This window comes from Sus scrofa, chromosome 1, assembly GCF_054392235.1.
Source record: "Sus scrofa isolate SSC_HxYL_T2T_F1_AM1 chromosome 1, Sscrofa_HxYL_maternal_Yorkshire_Landrace_v2.0, whole genome shotgun sequence".
Lineage (NCBI taxonomy): Eukaryota > Metazoa > Chordata > Mammalia > Artiodactyla > Suidae > Sus > Sus scrofa.
This window is the reverse complement of record NC_139383.1, coordinates 176266623-176289404: the sequence shown is the minus strand read 5'-3', so window position 1 is coordinate 176289404 and position 22782 is coordinate 176266623. Positions and strand designations below refer to the sequence as shown.

Below are 22782 nucleotides of genomic sequence, written 5' to 3'. Positions count from 1 at the left end.
CATTATGCCTCAATGATTAACAAACCCAACTAGGATCCATGAGGATGCAGGTTTGATCCCTGGCCTCACTCAGGGGGTTAAGGATCCAGTGTTGCTGTGAGCTGTGGTACAGGTCACAGACAAGGATTGGATCTGGCATTGCTGTGGCTATGGCATAGGCTGGCAGCTGTAGCTCCAATTTGACCCCTAGCCTGGGAACCTCCATATGCCGCAGGTGTGGCCCTAAAAAGACAAAAATAAATAAATAAATAAATAAATAAATGCAAGTCAAATTTTCAGTCTGTATGTGGACTAAAATGATTTGCTCCTGATAAAGTCCTGAACTTGGTAAAATTTTCAGCCTGAACAAAGTAACTTTTTGTAAACCTCATCTCTACACCAGAACTATAGAGATGATGGCTACAAAGGGATAGACTACATTCAAATTCCAACATACACAAGATCTCAATAAAGCACTATTCCCATGGAATGAAGAAGTGCTTGGAGTTTAACAAAACAGGTGAAAAACCTTTTTACAATTTGTAGAGAAGGCACAGATTTCAGGAAAAAAAAAAAAAGTCATTTAAACACAGTCTCTCTAAATCAGTAACAATAACAACAAAGAGTTCTCAGAGCTTGAACCTTTAAGGCTACTTAAAACAAAAGACTCTGGAATTCTAAAATTCTACAAAATCTCTGAGGGATTACTGCAGCAAAAACCTGTGAGGCAAGTTCAGAACAATCTCTTACATAGCAGTTCCACAGAAAGCAGCTAGAAACACTAAAGCGGACTTTGCTTTAAGTGGACCAAAAACTGAGGACAAAGGGCCAAAATAGCTTTAGATGCAAACCTAAAGTGTTGGAGCTGTCCCCTAAGGAGACAAAGTAAGTTGAAGGAGCCATGCTAATAAAGCCTGAGGATAAAATCAGGTTTACGTAACACAATGATTGAGAGCTTTTATGGATTACTAAGAGACTCCATTTTATGCAGGTACTGCTTTCCCTTACAGATTGCTCTTTGGAGGACTATCTGCTTCACTCTTTAATATTTGTAATTAGTAGTTTTAACGAAGACTCCTTGTTCCTGTCTGAAAGGAGAATGAGTTGGGAAAGTAATTACACATGAGAGAAAACTAATGATTCTAGCCCAAAGGCAAAAATCGAAGTCATCAGACACCCTAGTGGCAACCTAAGAGCAAACGTGGATGTTTAAAATGAGAATACGCTTCTCTCCAAAGATGAAGAATTTCAAGGAAAACATAAAAAAGACCAACAGGTACACAACAAGGTGCTCCACATCTCCCAATCATCAGGGAAACACAAATCAAAACCCCAGTGAGGTATCACCTCACACCTGTTACATGGCTATCATCAAAAAGACAAGAGGAGTTCCTGTCGTGGCTTAGCAGAAACAAATACGACTAGTATGCATGAGGATGTGGGTTCAATCCCTGGCCTCGCTCAGTGGGCTAAGGAGCCAGCGTTGCCATGAGCTGTGGTGTAGGTTGCAGAAAGAGCTCGGATTCTGCACCGCTGTGTCTGTGGCACAGGCCACCAGCTGTAGCTCCAATTGGACCCCTAGCCTGGGAACCTCCATATGCCATGGGTACAGCCCTGGAAAAAAAAAAAAAAAAAAGACAAGCGATAACAAGTGTTGGTAAGGATATGGGGAAAGGGGAACCTTTGTGTACTATAGGTGAGAATGTAGATTGACACAACCACCATGGAGAACAGTATGTAGTGCCTCAAAAAATTAAAACCACAGCTACCATTTGATCCATCAATTGTACTCCTGCAGCTATATCCAAAGGAACTGAAATCAGATTCTCACAGAACTACCTGCAGTCCAATGTTCATTGCATCATTTATTCACAACAGCCAAGGTGTGTAAACAACCTAAGTGTCCATCAATGGATGAATGGATAAAGAAGATATCAAACACACACACACACACACACACACATACACATACACACTGAGAAGAATATCACTCAGCCATGAAAAAGATGGGCAGCCTGCCATTTGCGACAACATGAATGATCCTTAAGGGTATAATGCTAAGTGAAATAAGAGAAAGACAAATACTGTATGATTATCATTTATATGTAGAACCTAAAAAAATCCAAACTCAGAGAAACAGACTAGAGATTTCCAGGGCTGGAGGGTGGGGAAATGGGGAAAAAATCTGTCAAAGTATATAAACTTTCAGTTATACAATTAACAAGGTCTGAGGATCCAATGTACAGTATGGTGGCTGATTATAGCTAGTAATACTGTATTATATATTTGAACATTGCTAAAAGAATAGATCTTACATGTTCTCACCACAAAAAAAGAAATGGTAATTATGTGTCAGGATGGCCATGTTAGGTAACACCATGGTGGTAATCATTTTGCAATATATAACTATCAAATCAACCTTAAACTTACACAATGTTATACATCAATTACATCTCAATAAAGGTGGAAAAAAATTTAAATAAAGACAAAGAATTGACAGGAATGAGAATTAGTGAAGAGAAAGAAAGTAGAAACACATACCAAGCAATTTAATGGGACAATAACTTAAAATACTTTTTCTGAATGAAAAGCTGGACAAACACAGCCAGCCCATCTAACAGAGGCTATGGCTGGGCCGATCAAACTGGATTAGGTATAAAAAGTATACTAACTGGAACCACAAATCATAAAAACTTATTAAAATGGCGCAAAGAGTTTCAAAGGTATAAATATGCTGAGAAATACCAGAAAGCCATGGCACTAAGTGGAGAGAAGTAGAAAAAAACATTTTGACCTCTTTAGTCTTACACATGGAGGTTCTTTGCCATCTGACCAAAAAAGCATTACTAGATATGACCAAAAAGGGGGAGAGGGAGAGAGGGGAAGAGCTGTGATACACTGGTTCACAATGAGAATTCCAGGCTTCTCTGGTGGCCTGGAGCATAGTAATATGATTTTCCAGCACATTAGGGAAGCAAAAGTAGAACCAGAAAGTCTATGTACTGGCTGGATTTTGTTAATGTCACTTAAAATGGAGGAAAAAATCCTAGCAAGATACCAAATAGAGTGCAGCAGATGGTAAACAAATATTATGAAGCAATCTTCACAAAATCTGCAGTGTGTCACAAATATACAAAATGGCAGAGTGTGGGAAAAGAGAATCATAACAGGCCATATGTTTTAGTGATTTTATTTGAAGCAACACAAAATCCAAAAGAGAAACCAAGAGGAGGAACATAAAGGCCCAATAGAAGAGAGGCAGCCTCAGGTAAGGGGCGGTCAGAACTGCAAGCAGAGTGCCTAGTGAGTAAACAGCTGACAAATAGCAGACTCTGGGGAGCTTTCAGACAAACCACCCACTGCAGCACCAGGGCTCAGGTAGGCTTTCAAGAGAAACAATCTAGCTCCTACCAAGAGCAATAGAAAGGTTTTTTATATGTCATTTGTCATATTACTTCAATTCCAGGTAAGTCTCAATTAGAACTACAACAAAGGCATTTTTCTAAGGCAAGAGGAAAGAAATGAAAACATAATTGTAGAAGTCAGAAAGACATCAATAGGAAACTGCCCGAAAAGTTGTCAAGTTTAGAACCCTTCTCAGGTGTGGAATCAAAGATACAGTCCTAGAGGCCATAGTTTCTACAGGTAAATCTTCATATCCTTAAGGGGTTTTTTGTTTGTTTGTTTCTTATTTGTTCTGTCCACGCCTGTGGTGTGTGGAAGTTTCAGGCCAGGGATTGAACCCATGCCACAACCAGAGCCGCCGCAGTGAAAACGCCAGGTCCTTAACCCACTGTGCCGCCGAGGAACTCCAGTATTTTTGAGTTTTAATTTAAATCCATACCTCCCATCTCCTAATTCCTTCATTACTTCTTTGCTTCCTTTCTCTTCCCAAAAAAATATAGTACCCACTATGTAGCAGGCAATGTTCTGGGCATTGGGGATAGTAACAGTGAAAAAAGGAAAACCCCTGCCCTCAGGCAGTTTACACTCTAGTTGAGAGAGACTGAAAGGGATGAGGAAGTGAGCCATACAGATATCTGGGAAAAGAATATTCCAGGCCCTGAGGCAAAAAAAATACCTGGCAAGCTCCACAGATGGGAAGAAAGCCAAAGCAGCTGGAAGAGACCGAGAATGAGATGGGCAAGAGAGACAAGTTTAGAGAAGAAACGGTAGCAGAGTTGGGGGTCTGCCCAGGACCTTGTGGGGCATGGTACAGACTGGGCTTTTAATCCTGAAAGAGATGGAAACCATTGGAGATTTGTGAGTGTAGTGATCTCAATTAACTTCTAAAAGGATCGCTTTGGTTGTCATGTGAAGAAGCTATGCGGAGGCAAAGCAGAAACAGGGAGACTAGTTAGGGGACCACTGTTCTAGTTTGGGTAAGAGATGACGATGGCCTAAACCAGGTTGAGGTTTGGAGCAGTCATCACATGCTGGGTATATTTTAAAGGCAGAGCTAACTAGGTTTGTTGATGGATAAGATACAGAAGGCGTGTCCTTATTACTTCACTCCTTTAATCTTCCGTGCATTCTAGAAACACATACTGAGAGTCTACTATGTGTCAGGTACTACACTGAATTTCTCGGAATTAAAAAATGAGCAGCACTATCTACTGCCCTCAGGAAACAACTAGCCTGGTCCTTGGGTCAAGGACTCTGACTTCTTAGTTCTCAGGTAAAAATAGCCAAACTACTATTACCTACAACTAATAATAACTAACAAGAGTATGATACCTACTACTAATAACTACTTCCATAAGACTAAAAATGATTTGGACTTTTTGCATCAATACTACAAAACTAAATTTCAATAAGTTAAAGCTCTCTTCAAATTGTCTCAAATTCAAGGATACACAATTAAGTCTTACATGATTCATAGACTCAGTGCACATCTGTTGTGAACTCAATTTTGCATTAACCTACCCAGGCTTGCTTACAGCAACCTGTTATCTTTTTCATATACTATAAGAAAATAAAACTTAATTTTTTTCACAAAATTTTTCCAGAAAGTCATGAAACAATAAGAAAAGGATTGTATTCAATAAGTCAGTACAAAATGGTCATTGTTGAAAAAAAACATAAATACAATAAAGATTTATCCTATAGTCATATTTTCTGAACCCAAACTCAAACACATGGCTTGACAAGTGTGAAGATACTTATGAGGGCTACAGACCAGCATATGTGAAGTCAGAGTATCATGGAAAAGTGGGGCCATATGATATTTATAAGTCAGCATTTGTCCACAGAGACTTAGGATGCATCTTTCAAAGCACCAGTGAGATTTTACTCTCCAGCAACATCGGCCCAACAGTCATTTTACGGCAATAACTTGTTTAGAAAAAATCCAGGGAGAGGAACACAAGTAACAGATATGCACAGGAAACTCATTAGTGGGCACGGTGGATTTCCATCACCTCATGTGCTGGTGCACTCATCACATTAATCTGTTAATGAAACTGTGAAAATCAGCAGGGGTCTTTGGGCCTATATAAATGCCAAGCTCCTTAGCATATGTAGGGCCCACACATGCACACACACAAGATTTTTTATGGATATGGAATCTCAGAAGTGTTCTCACACTGAGGAGATGACAAAAAACTGGTGTGGAGTCAACTGTCTTTCTGCTTGAAAAATAAAGTTGTATCCCCACCTGACTCCTCCTCTCACCAAAATAAACTGAAGAGGGTCACGAATTTAAAAAAAAAAAAAAAAACCTTTTGCCTTTGTAATAAAATTGCATGCTATTTTGGAAAAAAAAAAGCCACATAAGTAGACATACAAATGTACATATTCATGTGCATGCTGAATGTGTGTGTTCTTAACTCTATTAGAGTAGAAAGAAAAAAGGATGTGGATGAATGCTTTTTCAATACCCTGGAATGTGTAAGATCCTTTTAAACATGACATAAATCCAGAAGTCACAAAGCAAAAAATCTGACCACGTAAAAACTTTAAATTTCTCCATGGGAAAAAAAAAAAAAAAGAGAAAAGAAAAAGACCAAACCAAGCTGGAAGAAAAGCAATAAATTAAACAAAAATATTTATAACATATAAGACAAAGGGCCAATTTTCTTAATACTGGAAAGCTCTTAAATCAATTAAAAAAAGACAACCTAATAGAAAAATGGGCAAAGGTGATAAATAGTTCAGAGAAATTAAATACAAATGACCAAAATATAAATGAAAAAAGTCCAAGCTCATTTATAATGGAAGAAACACCAAAAATATAATAATCTTTTTCACTTATCAAATTGACATCAACTAAAATGTCTGGTAGTACACAGAGTTGGTTGAGGGTAGAGAGAAATGGGCATTTTCAAACATTGTTGGCAGGAGCGCAAATTGGTTCTGCCTTTTAAAAAGCAACATGGAAATAGGTATTAAAAATAAAAATATGGGGACTTTTAGTCTCAGTAGTTCCAAATCCTAGGAACATATCCTACGAATACATTTCTACAATGTGGAAAGCTGTTAAGACAATGCTGTTGACTATAGCATTTTTTCTAATACTACTAAAAAAACTGGTAACAACTTAAAACTGTCCATCAAAAGGCTGAATAAAGTTACAGCCAGAAAATTAATTATAACGTAATTTTCCAAAAGACCGAAAAGTTGATTTTGTACACACTGAGGTTAGAAAGAGAACCAATACAGACTATTAAATGGGGGCAGGGGAAACTAGTTGCAATACAGTATATATCATATATGAGAAAATTTCTGGAAAGATACAGAAGAAACTGTATTGTAACTAGGGAATTGGGGAAATGGGGAGTTTTACTTTTTGCTTTGTTACAATACTGCCTGAAATTTTTTTTTAAGAGATCATCTATACTTTCTCAACTAAAAAAATAAAAATAAAACTCAGAATATTGAAAAGTAGTACTGGAGTTCCCATCGTGGCGCAGTGGTTAACGAATCCGACTAGAAACCATGAGGTTGCGGGTTCGGTCCCTGCCCTTGCTCAGTGGGTTAACGATCCGGCGTTGCCGTGAGCTGTGGTGTAGGTTGCAGACGCAGCTCGGATCCTGCGTTGCTGTGGCTCTGGCGTAGGCCGGTGGCTACAGCTCCAATTCGACCCCTAGCCTGGGAACCTCTATATGCCACGGGAGCAGCCCAAGAAATAGCAATAAGACAAAAAAATAAATAAATAAATAAATAAATAAATAAAATAAAATGAAAAGTAGTACTTTCATTTGTGCTCTTGCTATAGAGAAGAAAAGGACCTAAAAGTGATAAAAAGAAAAAGGTTTAGGGCCATAAGCCCAAGATGTAAATTTGGCACAAGTAAGCCTCCTTCCCCTCATTTACCCCTAAATCCCCTTGGAAACATCATCCCCAGGGATAGAAATCAGAAAGAATATAGTCACTACAGACCCTCTGCCGCCTCTGGACATAGGGCTGTGTTAAGTAAGGGAATTTGAATATGGAGCCTGAATTGTCCATCATCAACAAACTATATCCCATGCCTGGGCAATTGCACAAATGATCCAAAAAAGGAAATTACTGACTTAGCTTTAGGTTACGTACATTTTACAATTCTCTTTTGAACATGCACATATATAGCATTTCATTTTATTTAACAAAGGTATTCCTACCAGGCACAAAGTACACACATCCCTCAGTATCCCTGGGGGATTAGTTCCAGGACACCCCAACCACCATAGATAGGATACTAAAGTCTGTTGATGATCAAGTCCCTTATATAAAACAGTGTCATATAGTTGGTCCTTGAGATCTGTGAATTCTGCATCTGAGAATGGGAAGGATGTGGAATCCATGAGGCAACTGTACTGAAAGCAAAACTGAAATAAAACAGGGTCCCTGTCACCAAGTCATTCAAAACCTAATGAAGGAGGTCCTATCATGGCTCAGTGGTAACGAACCCAACTAGTATCCATGAGGATGCAGGTTTGATCCCTGGCCTTGCTTAGTGGATTAAGGATCACGTGTTGCTGTGAGCTGTGGTGTAGGTCAAAGACGCAGCTTGGATCCCGAGTTGCTGTGGCTGTGGTGTAGGCTGTCAGCTGTAGCTACAATTCGACCCCTAGCCTGGGAAGTTTCATATGCTGCAGATGCAGCCCTCAAAAGCAAAAAAAAAAATCTAATGAAGAATGGAAACACAGACCCAACCAACCAGAACGCAGGCCTATAAGGTCACCTGCTCTAGTAAAGTGCCCAGAGAGACTAAACCACACCTGTGGGACCAGAGGTTTCACTGACGAGATCGAATTTCTCAAAAGTGAATTATCAGTAAAGTTATCTAAACTTTTCTCTCTTCTCCACTTAACTCTTTCTCTCTACGTTTATGTAAAACAGGTAATTTCTTTTTTTAATTTTATGGCCACACCCGAGGCGTACGGAAGTTCCTTGGCCAGGGATTGAATCTGAGCCACAGTTACAACTTACCCTGCAGCTGCAGCCAACAGCAAAATTGCAGCATCACCAACCAGACCCTTTAACCCACTGCTCTGGGCCAGGCGTCAAACCCACACCTCCACAGTGACCCGAGCTGCTGTAGTTAGATTCTTAATCCACTGCACCACAGTAGGAACTCCTAAAGCAAGTGAATCTAACAGTGTCCTTTCTCTTGGTGACTAATTCATATCTCTAAATATAATACCACCTCTTTTGTATAGTTAGTATTGGGGGATCTTGTGAAGGTTAGATTAAATGAGATAACCCATGGAATGCTCTTAACACAGCATCTGGCAACAGTATACTTTGCAGTATTAAATTCACTACCATAAATATCTGATAGTTTATGTATTCAAGAGTGGTTCTACAACAACACAGGCCATTGAAAGAGCTCAAAAATTTTAGTACATAAGCTTATAAACTACATCTTTCAAACTATTTCTTATAGAGATTTTATTTATTAATGCTGATCTTTGGTACAGAAAATAAGATCATCCTAGAACAATAGCAGAAAAAGCTAGCCTAGGATTTTAAGTCTATAATGGAGAGTACACAATAATCTAAGCACAAAAAACAAAGAACTATCATTATTTTCTCTGCGTATATATTTGTTCTTATTCTTTTCACCTAAAACTGGTCCAGATGCAGACAGGTACAGATCTGTTGCCCCTGTTGGGGGAAAAGAAGGAAAGTGATCTCTAAAAAGTTAAACTAGAAGTTCCCACTGTGGCATAATAGGTTAAGAATCTGACCACAGTAGCTCAGGTTGTTGCAGAGGTATGGGCTTGATCCCTAGCCTGGTGCAGTGGGTTAAAGGATCTGGCATTGCCTTAGCTGCAGCTACAGCTTGGACTCAATCTTGGCCTAGGAACTTCCATATGCCTTGGGTATTGTCATTAAAAATAGAAGTTTAAGTATACTTTTCAGTGTTAAATACATTACCATAAATACTTCTTTGATCAAAGTTTTATTTATTCAAGACAGTTATTCTGTCATACCCATAAACCACACTTAACACACTTAACGGGCTTTCAATACAACTTGCTTATAAAGAGTGCAAGTTTTACAAAGAGAACTACATTTGAACATAGGCTCCACCACTTCCTAGCTATTCACTTTCAGCAATCTCTTCCCATCACTGAACTTCAGTTTCCGCATAGGTATAAGTTTCCTACCTCACAGAGCTGTTGCAAAGATTAGCAAGAATCCAGGTAAACCATCCAGTACAATGCCTGGTACAAAGTAGGCCATCAATAAACAATAGCTAAAATAATCATATTACTACTATGAACCCTAACTCTAGAAGCCAATAAGGCACAGGTACACTGAGCCACTTTGAGGGATCCAGAAAGCAAGAAGTAGAAAGTATAAATAAGTTTCTTTTTTTGCCACACTTAAAAACAATCAGAACACACAACTTCAAGAAATAGGACAACTTCCTAAACAAGTCTCAACAGCAGCTGAGAATATATACATAAGAAATTTCACTTTATCGGAGTTCCCGTCGTGGCGCAGTGGTTAACGAATCCGACTAGAAACCATGAGGTTGCGGGTTCGGTCCCTGCCCTTGCTCAGTGGGTTAACGATCCGGCGTTGCCTAAGCTGTGGTGTAGGTTGCAGACGCAGCTCGGATCCTGCGTTGCTGTGGCTCTGGCGTAGGCCGGTGGCTACAGCTCCAATTCGACCCCTAGCCTGGGAACCTCCATATGCCGCAGGAGCAGCCCAAGAAATAGCAAAAAGACAAAAAAAAAAAAAAAAAAAAAAAAAAGAAAAGAAATTTCACTTTAACACTGTGAGATTGAACAAGTTGCTTGGAGGAGATGCCCTTTCCTCAACTGTAACAGAGCTCATAACAGTCCTTCAAAGTACTTCATGGGGATCTTGTGAAGGTTAAATTAAAAGACATAACCCATGGAATGCTCTTAACACAGCATCTGGCAACAGTAAGTACTCTAAATGTTAACTACCAGACCGTCCCTGAAATCCCTGGCACCCCCAAGGAGTTACTGCAAGGGGTCTGAAGAGCTTGCAATACTAATGTGTATTTGAGATATACATACTGTTTTTCAATAGTATATGGAATCCAGTGTGGTTAATAAAATACTAATTATTTTAAGATTCTACTCAAGTAGCTTTTAAAACCATGAAATGATGGTTGAAAAATATTTAATAGAGAATACTGAAAAAGCAATAGAGAAATATATAAAGTAAAAGTATGAGGAGTTCCTGATGGCCTAGCAGTTAGGGACTTGGTATTATCACTTCTGTGGCTCAGGTTTGATCCTGGGCCTGGGAACTTACACATGCCACAGGTACGGCCAAAAAAAAAAAAGTATGCTCATTGAGTCAACTCTTGTCCCATTCCAGCCCCAAGTCTACTTTCTAGGGGAAACCACTGGAAAGCACTCCAGTGGGCACCTCTTCAGATCCTTGTCCCTTGACATATCCATGAAGTCGGGAGAAAGCAGAGGGATTAAATATTTTATAAAGTAGGATCATATGATAAATATTTTGTTTATTCAACATTGTATCATGAATATACTTCCATGCCAGTGCTTAAAATCCTCATTCTTTTTAGCCACTGCTTAATGTTTCATTCTATGGATAAATAATTTATTAATCCATTATTCCAGGCATTTAGCTTACCTTTAATTTTTTGCTATCAAAAATAATTCCACAATGAACACTTTGTTGGAAGGGAACGCAACACATGTATAGGTATTTCTGTTAGACAGCTTCCTAAAAGTGGCTCTGCTGAATCAAAGGTTTTGAATTTTTTTTTTTTTTTTTTTTTGTCTTTTTTGTCTTCTTAGATCCACACCCGAGGCATACGGAGGTTCCCAGGATAGGGGTTGAATTGGAGCTGTAGTTGCTGGCATAAGCCACAGAGACAGCAACGCCAGATCAAAGTCACATCTGCGACCTACACCTCAGCTCATGGCAACACCGGATCGCTAACCCACTGAGCAAGGCCAGGGATCGAACCCTTATCCTCATGGATATTTTGGAAAGTATCGCCAAATTGTTCTCCAAGAGAACATAAATAAAAAAGAGGACATTGTACTCTCTGTTGTTAACCATCAGCTTAAAAAATAAGAACAAAAGGTTCTTGTGGCAAAACCAGACATTTTTCTACATAAAGTGGCCCACATCTGCAAAAAAGATGGGGACCACGACCGCCAATCCTTAATTTATCCTTTTCAATACCAGAGCCCTGTACTAAACTCTCATCTAACATTACTCAGCCCCTGGCCTCCCCCTGGCTTAAGTCAAAACCAGTTTTCTAATATACCCTTCCCCCCACCAGTCCCCAAGCCAACTGGTTGGAGGTGGGGTAGGGCTTAAGACCTGAAGTGTTGCTGTCATCAGCTAACAGCAGTGCCAAGCCCCACTAAAACAGAATTATTTGATGCAACATTCATGTAAAAGCTCTACTCTATTGCTATTTTAAAGCAGCAAAGGATTAAAATCTTTTAATCAATAATCATTGGCCTACAGGTAGTTTACACGTTTCATTTTATCCCACGATATTATTACAGCAAGGAGCAAGAGCAGATAAAGGTCATGTTGGTAATTAAAGCTATATTATAGAAATATGCATACCCAAGATATGATTAAATAAGAAAATATTACTCAGTTCAGTATCATCATTAAACTTGCATTAATTTATAAATATTTAAATGTACCATATGATGAGCATAAATAATCTGTTTTTGTCAGTTTCTAAAATAACGCAACCCATAAACCCTGTGAAAAATTACTGCAGAAATAGTCAAGAAAGTATACAAGGCAGACTTACATTCAAATGCTGTGGTTGTTGCTTCAGGCAGAACCTGGCCTATCACATCCTAAACAAAGAAAGAATAAAGAAACACAATTAGCCATCTTCTTTATTGCTAACATGTGGCAAATCCTAGAGGAAATATGAGAACCTGGAAAAGAATTTGAAATGATGGCATAAACTATAAAAACATTAGCTCATAATTACTCTTAGCCCAGCGATTTCAGTACAGAGTATTCCAGGGGAGGGGATCTTTAAAAAATCTTTTCTACTCTATTAACAACATAATTTTTTTTTTCTTTTTTCTAGGGCCTCACCTGCAATATATGTAAAGTCCCAGGCTAAGGGTCGAATTCAAGCTAAAGCTGCTGGCCTACAGCACAGCCATAACAATACTAGACGGAGTCGCAAACCTACACCACAGCTCATGGCAATGCCAGATCCTTAATCCACTCAGTGAGGCCAGGGATCAAACCTGAATCCTCATGGATACTAGTTAGGTTTATTTCTGCTGAACCACAATGTGAACTCCAATAACATGATGTTTCACTCTCAATTCAACAAAGTAGACAAATACACTGCTATTGATTTACACAAAAAAAGAAAAAAAAAAAAAGGAGTTCCCGTCGTGGCTAATCGGAAATGAATCTGACCAGTATCCATGAAGACACAGGTTGGATCTGTGGCCTCCCTCAGTGGGTTAAGGATCTGGTGTTGCTGTGAGCTTTGGTGTAGGTCGCAGACCCAGCTAGGATCCAATATAGGCCGGCGGCTAGAACTCCAATTTGCCCCCTAGCCTGGGAACCTCCATATGCTGCATGTGCAGCCCTAAAAAGACAAAAAAAGAAAAGTTTATTCTATGGGAGGTTGTAGAAGGAATGTACTGCTGGTAAAAAAAAATAAGGGTGGGGGGGTGCAGTTTGGGAGTCAGACTAGTCTGAGTTTGAATCTCAGCTCTGCGCTTAACTAGCTATGTGACTGGGAATAAATTACTCAACCTCTCTGAGCCTCAATTTGATTACCCTTCCAATATGGGTCTAGTAACACTTAGGGAGGTAATGTAAAAAGTATTAAATATTGTAGTAAACATGAGCTAGCCTAACACACTGTAAACATGCAACAAATGCAGTTCTTGATATGTAACCAGTAACACCTCTTACTCATAGCTGGAAGAGTTCAAAATTTTCCGTGGTGATAATGATACAAATCTCTAATGTTACATTTAATACAACCAATTCTTACCTTTACTCTTAAGCAACTGAAAAATAAATTTAATGACACCAAAATAGTTATTCTAGCCTACAAAAAAAGTTTACGTATATATAACCTGATTATCAATATTTAAATTAATCAAGTTGAAAACACTTGAAAAATTGTCTACAGATTCAGCTTAATTAAAGAGGTACAGAACACTTCTGAGAAACAGTTCTGGGAAAAGTGACCCTCCATTATGTCTAGTCCAATATAAACGGCCTGCCGACCTCATTGCTCTTAGAGAGCTCTGCCTCTACATCCCTCCTAGGCGGTTCCAGATCTGGCACCAGGCAGCGGGCTGACAAAGCCTCTTGCAGTATTTCTGTATTTCTCAGCAGGGAGCCCAGACCCCTTCCAAGCAGGGCACTTAGCAGAGTGGAAGTGCAACTTCCTTCTAAAGGTAGTTCTTTAGAGCTTTTGCTGCAGCGGCAATTTGCATAATAGCCTTATCCCTACAGTGTGTGTGTGGTGTGTGTAGGTGTGTGTGTGTGTGTGTGTGTGTGCGTGCGTGCGTACGTGCGCGCGCGCGCACGCACTTTAAATAAATCTGTGCATATAAAATTGATCAAAGGGATCTATCTTAGGCAACCCTACTCATTAGGGACAAAATATTATTTTTTTCTTCTGTTTCCAGCCTCAGCAAATGAAATATCAACTTTTTAAGGAGTTCTTGTAAACAATTTTAGTGTTTAAAAAAATTCTTTCTAGGCGTTCCCATTGTGGCTCAGGGGGTTAAGGACCCAACAAGTATCCATTAAGATGCAGGTTCGATCCCTGGCCTCGCTCAGTGGGTTAAGGATCTGGCGTTGCCATGAGCCGTGGTATAGGTCGAAGATGTGGCTGGGATCTGGCGTTGCTGTGGCTTCGGGGTGGGCCTGCAGCTGCAGCTCTGATTGGACCCCTAGCCTGGAAACGTCTATATGTCACAGGTGAGGCCCTAAAAAGAAAAAAAAAAAATTCTTTCTACATACTTATAGGTAAAAAGTATTTATTGACAAGTAAATGAAAACTGTAGAATGAGTATGGAATATACAGGCAGTGTAGAGCCTGAGAGTATGCACTGGAACCAAACTGCTAGGGTTGGACCTTGGCTCTGCCACTCAGTCACTGAGTGACAATTTCTCTGCACCTTAGTTTCCTTCTGTGTGAGTGAGATCAAAACTGTGCCTACCTCGTAGGACAAATAAGTTAATATTTATAAAGTGCTAGAGAGTATCCAGCGCATGGTAAGTGCCATCTTAGTGTCTGTTAAATAAACAAGTCACTGATGACTGGGAACATTCCACATTTTATCTCATAATGAAACCCTAAATTTCAGCCCCTGACAATAAGCGGAATGCGGTCTTTGGTTCACTTCATCCCTCTACAGCATTTACTGTATCAGGCAATATTGGTTAAAAAAGGGGGTGGGGGGTTGCATCCTCCACCCCCACGCCCACCCCCGACCTTCCGGGTCTAGGTTATCACTGCTCACTTCCGGACTACCAATCTTGAGATGTGAACTCTACAGTATTAGCAAACTAATTCAGGATCCTTCCTACTTCCGAACAGCAGACCCCATAAAACAACAAATTTCTAATAACTAGCTGAAAACCCTGCTGGGCAGCAATGGCCTCCTTTGCCTATCAACATAAACAAGGATCTACACACACTGTACATCTAATGTGGGGAAAAAAGAGAAAGAAAGAGTATACCTGCTTGAGAGAATCATGTGAACACAACTGACCATCTTGTTCCATCAAAGCAAATAAAGTGGGGCTATCATAATGACGAAGGCGTAAAAAGTTTGAATATTAATCACCTAATCACCATTCCCTGGTCTTCTCTAAGCAAGCACATTTAATTTTTTTTTTTTTTTTGTCTTTTTGCCATTTCTTGGGCCGCTCCTGCGGCATATGGGAGGTTCCCAGGCTAGGGGTCGAATCGGAGCTGTAGCCACCGGCCTACGCCAGAGCCACAGCAACGCTGGATCCAAGCCGAGTCTGCGACCTACGCCACAGCTCACGGCAACGCCGGACCCTTAACCCACTGAGCAAGGGCAGGGACCGAACCCGCAACCTCATGGTTCCTAGTCGGATTCGTTAACCACTGCGCCACGACGGGAACTCCCATATTTAATTTTATGTATACTCTGCAGTTGTATTTTAAGTGATTTATTCAAAATGACCCTGTCTGTTATTTCTTTCTCTCTCTCTCTCCCTCTCTCTCCCCCTCTCTCTCTCTCTTTGGCTTATTAGGGCCACACCTGCAGCATACGGAAGTTCCCACGCTAGGGGTTGAATTGCTGCTACAGCTGACACAGCCAAGCCTCATCTGCAACCTACATTACAGCTCATGGCAACCCCAGATCCTTAACCCACTGAGCGAGGCCAGGGATCGATACTAGTTGAGTTCTTAATCCCCTGAGCCACAATGGGAACTCCTCAGAATGACCCTGTCTTATTCTCAACATTTTACCCTACCTAAAAAAGGTTTCAAAAGAACATGTAAGTTTACATATCTTGTTGGTGATCACTTCTTGATCCTTTTCTTCTCCTTCCTCTCAATAAATCAGTCAAATAAATGGCAAACCAAACATCCAAGTGAACATATACAACATACCAGGAGCATAAAGATTACAAAACTACAGGCTATAGAAGAATAAGACTTCTCCTTGACTTTTGAAAGATTATAATCCATCACAAGATACAGACAAACCTAAAAGACTAACAATTCAAAGCACTTACAAATAGTATGAAAGAAGAGGCAAACAAAAAACATAAATTAGCAAGTAGTTGTTGCTCGCTCAGGAGGCCGGAAAAATCCACAGCCTCAGTTTAGGTAGAAATGTCACAGAAGAGGGGAAATCTGGGCTAGAACTTGGGAGAGAAGATTCACACAGCAAGAGGAAAAGGGAGAACATTCTTTCCTACCCCTCACTAATCCAGATCTCCTGCATAATTTTCACAAAACTGGGGACTGTGTTGCCAAGGAAGAAGAGAAACACAGAAAACTGAAAAACAGATAACCCACAAGCCTCTGCCCATGAGGATCAGCTGGACCTCCTTCACATCTCAGCCAGTCCCTAATTCTTCAGATGAAGGACACAGACCCAGAGAGGCCCAGTGACTTGCCCAGGGAGTCCCAGCCATTTGATGTTGCTGGGACAGAAGCCCTCAACTACAGACTCGGAGTCCAAAACACCCTCAGTTCCAGCTGACTCAGTGACTATGAACTACTTCTGGCTTCCATGTCTGGGTCCACCAAAAACTAGTTGCGTGGCTTTAGCATTTTCCTGTCCGGGTGTCATGCTTCCTCATTTGAAAACTAAAGTGAGAAGAGTTATATCAGATGAAGGAGGAACATTCCAGGTTTCATTTGGCCTTAAATTATAAGGTTCCAAGCCAAAGATGCTAATATGTCTATTGGTTTTTTTGCCAATTTCTTAATGAAGAGGTATGGTAAACCTGGAAAAGAGATGGCAAGAGCCCTCTGGGATTTGGGCTTGCAAAGTTCAAAGAACTGGATCTGTAGCACAGCACCCATTGTCATGAGCCCTTCATCAGGTCTTTTGGATGTAACATGCTCTCCCTGGGCTTACCTGAACAAGCACATGTGAAGGCACATGGCACTCTGAGCTCTAGATGGTGGGACCATCTGAGCAAAGTTTACCTGTAAGCCAGTCATCTTGGAGCCAAGGTACAACTGGGAGAGGCCCAGGCCCTATCTTTTCTGTGGCAATAACAACACTTACTTACTCCAGATTGTTTCAAGTGCTTCACATGTATCAGTGTCAACAGTCCTCAGAACTCTATGGGGTAGACACTATTTTCATGCCCCCAGTCCTTTTTTTTTTTTTTTTTTTCCTTTTTTCTTTTTACAGATGAAGAAACTGAGATACAGAAGACACTTGCCCAAAGTGAGCCTGGTAAGGCTTGCAATTTAAACCCAGACAGCCTGGCTCAAATGTTCATGCTTTTAAATACTGAACCATCCTGCTTAAAATAATACCTCCTGTTGTCTCAAAAGAGTAAAGTAAAGGAAGCTCATGTCTTTCTCATCATAAACACAATCTGACTTAGTCTTTACAAGTTTTTGATACAGGTATCATTATCCCTAATCTTTAAGTAAGGAAAGTAAGGCCCAGAGAGGTAGAATGACTTGACTACTTAATAAGTACAATTAAACCCAAATTTCTTTCTTTTCTTTTTTTTTTTTTTTTTTTTTGCTTTTTTGTATTTTTTAGGGCCACACTTGCAGCATATGGAGGTTCCCAGGCTAGGGGTCGAATTGGAGCTGTTGCTGCCGGCCTACACCAGAGACACAGCAACTCAGGATCCAAGCCGCGTCTGCGACCTACACCACAGCCCACAGCAACGCCGGATCCTTAACCCGCTAAGCAAGGCCAGGGATCAAACCCGCAACCCCATTGTTCCCAGTTGGATTCGTTTCCACTGCGCCAAGACAGAAACTCCTAAACCCAAATGTCTTTATTCAAAACCTAATGTGCATCCACAAAGCCATAATAGTATGTATCCTCTTTGACGCTTCCTCATTAAACAAATATCTTAGGGTCCTATGAAGCCCCAGAAACAGAGAGGAAACAGAGATGTCTGTCTCCTCCAGTGTATTATCTAGTGAATGAGACAAGGTTAGCACAAAATCCATGTACTGTGGTGGAACACAGAGGAGGGGCATGTATGACCAGTGTAGAGGAAAATCAAAGCTGGGTTTTGAAGGACACGTAGGAGTTGGGCAGCCGAAGAAAGAGGCCAAGTTCCTGCTGTGGCACACTGGGTTAAGAATCCAACTACAGTGGCAGGTGCAGGTTCAGTCCCTGGCCTGGCAGTGTGTTAAAGGATCCAGCATTGCCACAGCAGCAGGAATAGGTCACAGCTGCAGCTCAGATTCAATCCTGGCCCAGGAACTTCCTTTTTTTATTTTTTTTCTTTTGTCATTTTAGGGCCATACCTGAGGCATATGGAGGTTCCCAGGTTAGGGGTCAAATCAGAGCTGTGGCCTCCGACCTATGCCACAGCCATAGCAACGTGGGATCTGAGCTGCCTCTGTGACCTACACCACAGCTCACAGCAATGCCAAATCCTTAACCCACTAATCGAGCCAGGAATTGAACCTTCGTCCTCATGGATACTAGTTGGTTCATTAACTGCTGAGCCACAACAGGAACTCCAGGCTTAGGAATTCTCACATGCCATAGGTGCAACCATAAAATAAAAAAAAAAAAAAAAAAAGAAAGAGGCCAAGTGGAGATGGCCTGGGCACCTGGGAGAACTCAAGATTAATTATAAATACCTGGAGCACAAGATGCTCATAGGGGTATAGTGAAAGATGAAGCTGGTGCCAGTCAGGCACGAGCCAATCAAAAGACCATGCCAAGGAGTTCAGGCCTTACCATGAAGGAAGATCCACGTGCCTGTGAGTGTGTGGAGAACTCTGGATGCAAAGAGAAGGATGGCATAAGATTGGAGGCTGCTGGCTTTCACCAGCCTCTGCACTCCTGGCCCAGACACCTGAAAATCTGTATGGTCTGTGTGGTCAGTAACATCAAAAACTCAAAATGAAGGTACAGGGATCAAATTTTGATTGAGTAACTTATGACAATCAAAAGCCACATCACAGATCTTCTAAAAAACCTCCACCCAGCCCCATCTTATCCTATAGCTAAGTTCCACTATAGATCCCATACTTGCAATGTGCCCCATGATATGTCAGCTCTACCTTCGACAGCTCAGTTATTCAAAATGTAAAATGGGCACAAAGCACTCTATCTCAAATAAATGCTAAAAGATGAAAAGTGGCACTGCAGCACATGGAAATAAATACTAAGTAAAGTAAGGAAATCTGAGTTATGGCACTGACACTTCCACTCACAAGCAACATGGCTTTGGAAAAGTCATTTCACCTCACTGCTCCTTGGTAACCAACTACAAAAAGGATCAGAGGGCTCAAAAGGCCACCTCTGGGGTTATCCCCTCCTCTAACACTCCATGATTTTATTTGAAATACATTGTGAATATTTATTATGAAAGTTAAGACTACATTATTGACTCTAAAATGCACATTTCCCCCTCTATTTTAACATCTCTGAAACTAGGTTTTGCACAATGTGTGCTACGTCAGCTTTTTCCTTCTTAGTAGTACATAAAATACCTTAAAACCTATGACACCTAAGGTTTGCTGAAACACAACTGGTTAAAGACGCCTTGTTTCTCTTTCCCACTAGTCACCAAGTTTAAGGAACTCAGTAGGAAGACATGGCTGGAACCTGGCCAGGGACATTCCACAAAATACTTTAGAAAAACTTTTAGATTCAGCTTTTTGAATCCTAGTTGTTGCTTCCATGTATATGTTCCAGTCCAGGCTGTGCACTCCCTGAGGGCAGAGGTTCAATCTGGTTCATCTCTACTTTCCCAGGGACCTGCACATTTGTCAGATTTAAGCCCATGCAATTAATCACTGCCTGTGGTGGAAGCAATAAAACTGTCCTCACTTGAGGCCAGCAATGGCCACTAGCTCAGGCCACCAGGCCACCGGGGTTAAGTTTCAGTGATCAAGGCGCAGACTACCCCACAAATCCCTGCACCCTCCCTCGCCAGGATGGAACACTGAGATTAGCACTCACCAACACATCCCTGAAGAGTAGCTGCGGCCCCGAGTGCACTGTCCAGTCCACCGCTCCACTATTTGGAATCTTGATGCGAATCACCAGCACCTGGTTCTCCATGGCATGGAAGGGGCCAAGGGCCAGCCACAGCATTACAGGTGAAAGGGGCTCACATCCTGGTAAGGGGGTACCCACCGGTCCCTGTTAGGTGGGGCTTCCAAGAGAAGATAAGGTGACAGAGAGCAAGGGGGCTGAAGAGAGGAGGAGGTCCAGAAGAGGCCCGCAGGCTCCGAGCCAGGCCCAGGCTGCAGGGGGCCGAGGGATGTCTCCCGGTGAGCGTGGACTGGGCAAGAGGAAGGAGTCAGTAGGAACTAGGGGAGGTCAGAAGGTTCTGGAGTTGGAAAAGAAGGCAAACGGGGTCATGCAGCTCTCTGCCGTCTGTGAGGGTGTGAGGGGACGGCAAACAGAAGACCCTGTTTTAGGGAGATACAGCGGCAGGTGTCCACTCCTCCTCAGCAGGGGCGGAGGGTCCTGGACTGAAGGGGACTCAGTCCGGTGTGGTGTGGAAGAAGCCCCGGGGCAGCCGAACCAGGAGAAAGCCGCCGGGGACCCTCCGCGGGAAGTTGGAGGTGGGGAGACAGTCTTCTGCCCAACCGGAGTCAGACTGCGCCGCCCGTGCGGCTCAGCCCTGGGCACCCGAGGCCGCGCGTCCCGGCGGCAGGAGGAGGGGGAGGGCGGCGGCGAGGGCACTGTTACTCCGGAACCAAAACGCGCGGCGCCGGAACCCCGGGAGCCGGCGAGGGGACCCGCCTCCCGCGGCGCCATGTTGGAAAAGGGCAGCTCCTGGCCGAACCCTCCCCCTGCTCCCGGGCGGACGGGACCCAAGGAGGCAGCGCGGGGCGCTCGGGCCGGAGTGAAGGGACCGACTGGGCTGCCCACTCCCGGGACACCCCACCTTTTCGCCGAGCGATCGAGTGATGGCCCTTTCCTTTCCTGACTCATTACAATTAGCGATGTGAAAATATCTAACAAACGAAGGAGGAAACTGAACTAAGGCAGAGGTCCGCCAAAAGCCAATAGATTGCTTAAAATGTGTACTCTTGGCTTGTAGAGAAGCCTAGAAAGATAGGACTGCATCGTTTATTCCTTCGTCAGGCCCTGTACCTAAATATTCGTGGGGGTTTGTGCATCAAATGGTCAAGAGCAAGGTTGTCTTTTTTTTTTTTTTTTCTTCTTCTTCCATTTTCCAAGTCACAGATCCAGATCTTTCTCCAAAATGAGCAAAGCAAATATGGGGTTTTAGTGAGGTTCTTTACCCCATGGTTGCCCTAAAATAGCAAACAGCCCCTTACTCGAAAGTTACTGTAGAGAAATTCAGTGAAGAGTTTAACTGCCTGGGGACAGCTGCAGTAGTGGCATCATCTTTTGTTAAATTGTTGCAAAAAATCTCCAGTCTAACCCATTAATTTTCCACTAGCTAAGCAATGTTTATGCAATCAGTGATATCAGAGGCGGTAGCAGTAACACTTGGTTATTTTTAACTGCCTTGTTAACCTCAGACTTTTAAATGCATAATTTTGTTGCTCTACGATTCCTTTACAGAAGTTTGTTTACAAGTTGTAACGTGTAGTTTCGTCTTTCATCTCGTTCTAAGGAAAGTGCACATATGGCTTTACTTTGGGGGGCTGAATTTTGTATAAATTCGGTGGGGGAGGTGTTTCATTTCCCTTTATCAAATAGTTGCTTAATGCCAGAAAAAAAAAAATAAATATTGGCCAGTTTTAGTATAATATAATTTTTTTCCTACATATCTTCTCTGCCTGCGCTCTCTGATGTTTAATTTGAAAGTCCATTGTAGGAGATAAATGATATGTTTTCAGTTTTGTAAATTAATTGCTTAGGTAGAAATTTCTTTAGTCAGATCCTCCAGCTGGTCAAAGATCTGCACTTCAGTCCTGTGAAAAATAAACCATTTGCTCAAGGACCCCAGTGCATTTTTAAATGAAAGTTCATTTCCGGAGTTCCCATGGTGGCACAGCAGAAACGAATCCTACTAGGAACCCTGAGGTTGTGGGTTCCATCCCTGGCCTCGCTCAGTGGGGGGATTTTCTCTGAACCCATGATTTGTTAAAATTGGTTTTTTATTCATAGTACCATGGGGAAAACCAACTCAGTTCGCACTTTCAATTCTTTTGGGTGTATACCCACAAGTAGAATTGCTGGATCATGTGATAATTTTTTGGAGGAGCTGCCATATTCCACAATGGCCATGCCATCTTACATTCCCTTCCATAGCCCAAGGGTTCCGATTTCTCCACATCTTCACCAACACTTGTTACATTCTGTATTTTTGTTAAATGCTATTCCATCAAGTATGAGGTGATATGTGGTTTTAATTTGCATTTTCCTTAGTGATTATTGATGTTCATCTTTTCATACACTTCTTGGCCGTTTGTATATCTTCTTTGGGGAATTGCCTATTCAAGTCCTTTGCCCATTTTTTAACTGGGCTGTTTTTTTCCTTTTTTGTTATAAAGTAATTTCTTTTTTTTCTTTTTTTGGGGGGGGCGTGCCCATCTCATGTAGAAGTTCCCAGGCTAGGACTCGAATCGGAGCTACAGCTGCCAGCCTATCTATGTCATAGCCACAGCAATGTGGGTTCTATCCTTGGCCTCGCTCAGGGATAAGGATCCGGCGTTGCCGTGAGCTGTGGTGTAGGCTGGCAACTGTAGCTCTGATTCTA

General features: G+C 41.7%; 1 protein-coding gene across 20 annotated transcripts in view; it reads right to left on the bottom strand.

The window, feature by feature from the left end:
* MAP2K5 (mitogen-activated protein kinase kinase 5) overlaps positions 1–20750 on the bottom strand; it is a 275073-nt gene extending 254323 nt beyond the window's left edge. For all 20 annotated transcript variants that reach the window (XR_014817174.1, XR_014817176.1, XR_014817175.1 and 17 more), the window contains exons 1-2: positions 20058–20750; positions 12200–12248 (exon numbers count right to left, since the gene is read on the bottom strand). Coding sequence is in view for 16 of the 20 variants with exons in the window: in XM_084978867.1 (XP_084834993.1) it covers positions 12200–12248; positions 20058–20192 (184 nt within the window). In the remaining 4 variants the exon portion in view is untranslated. The remainder of the gene's footprint in view (positions 1–12199; positions 12249–20057) is intronic.
* Between the last annotated feature and the right edge of the window lie 2032 nt (positions 20751–22782).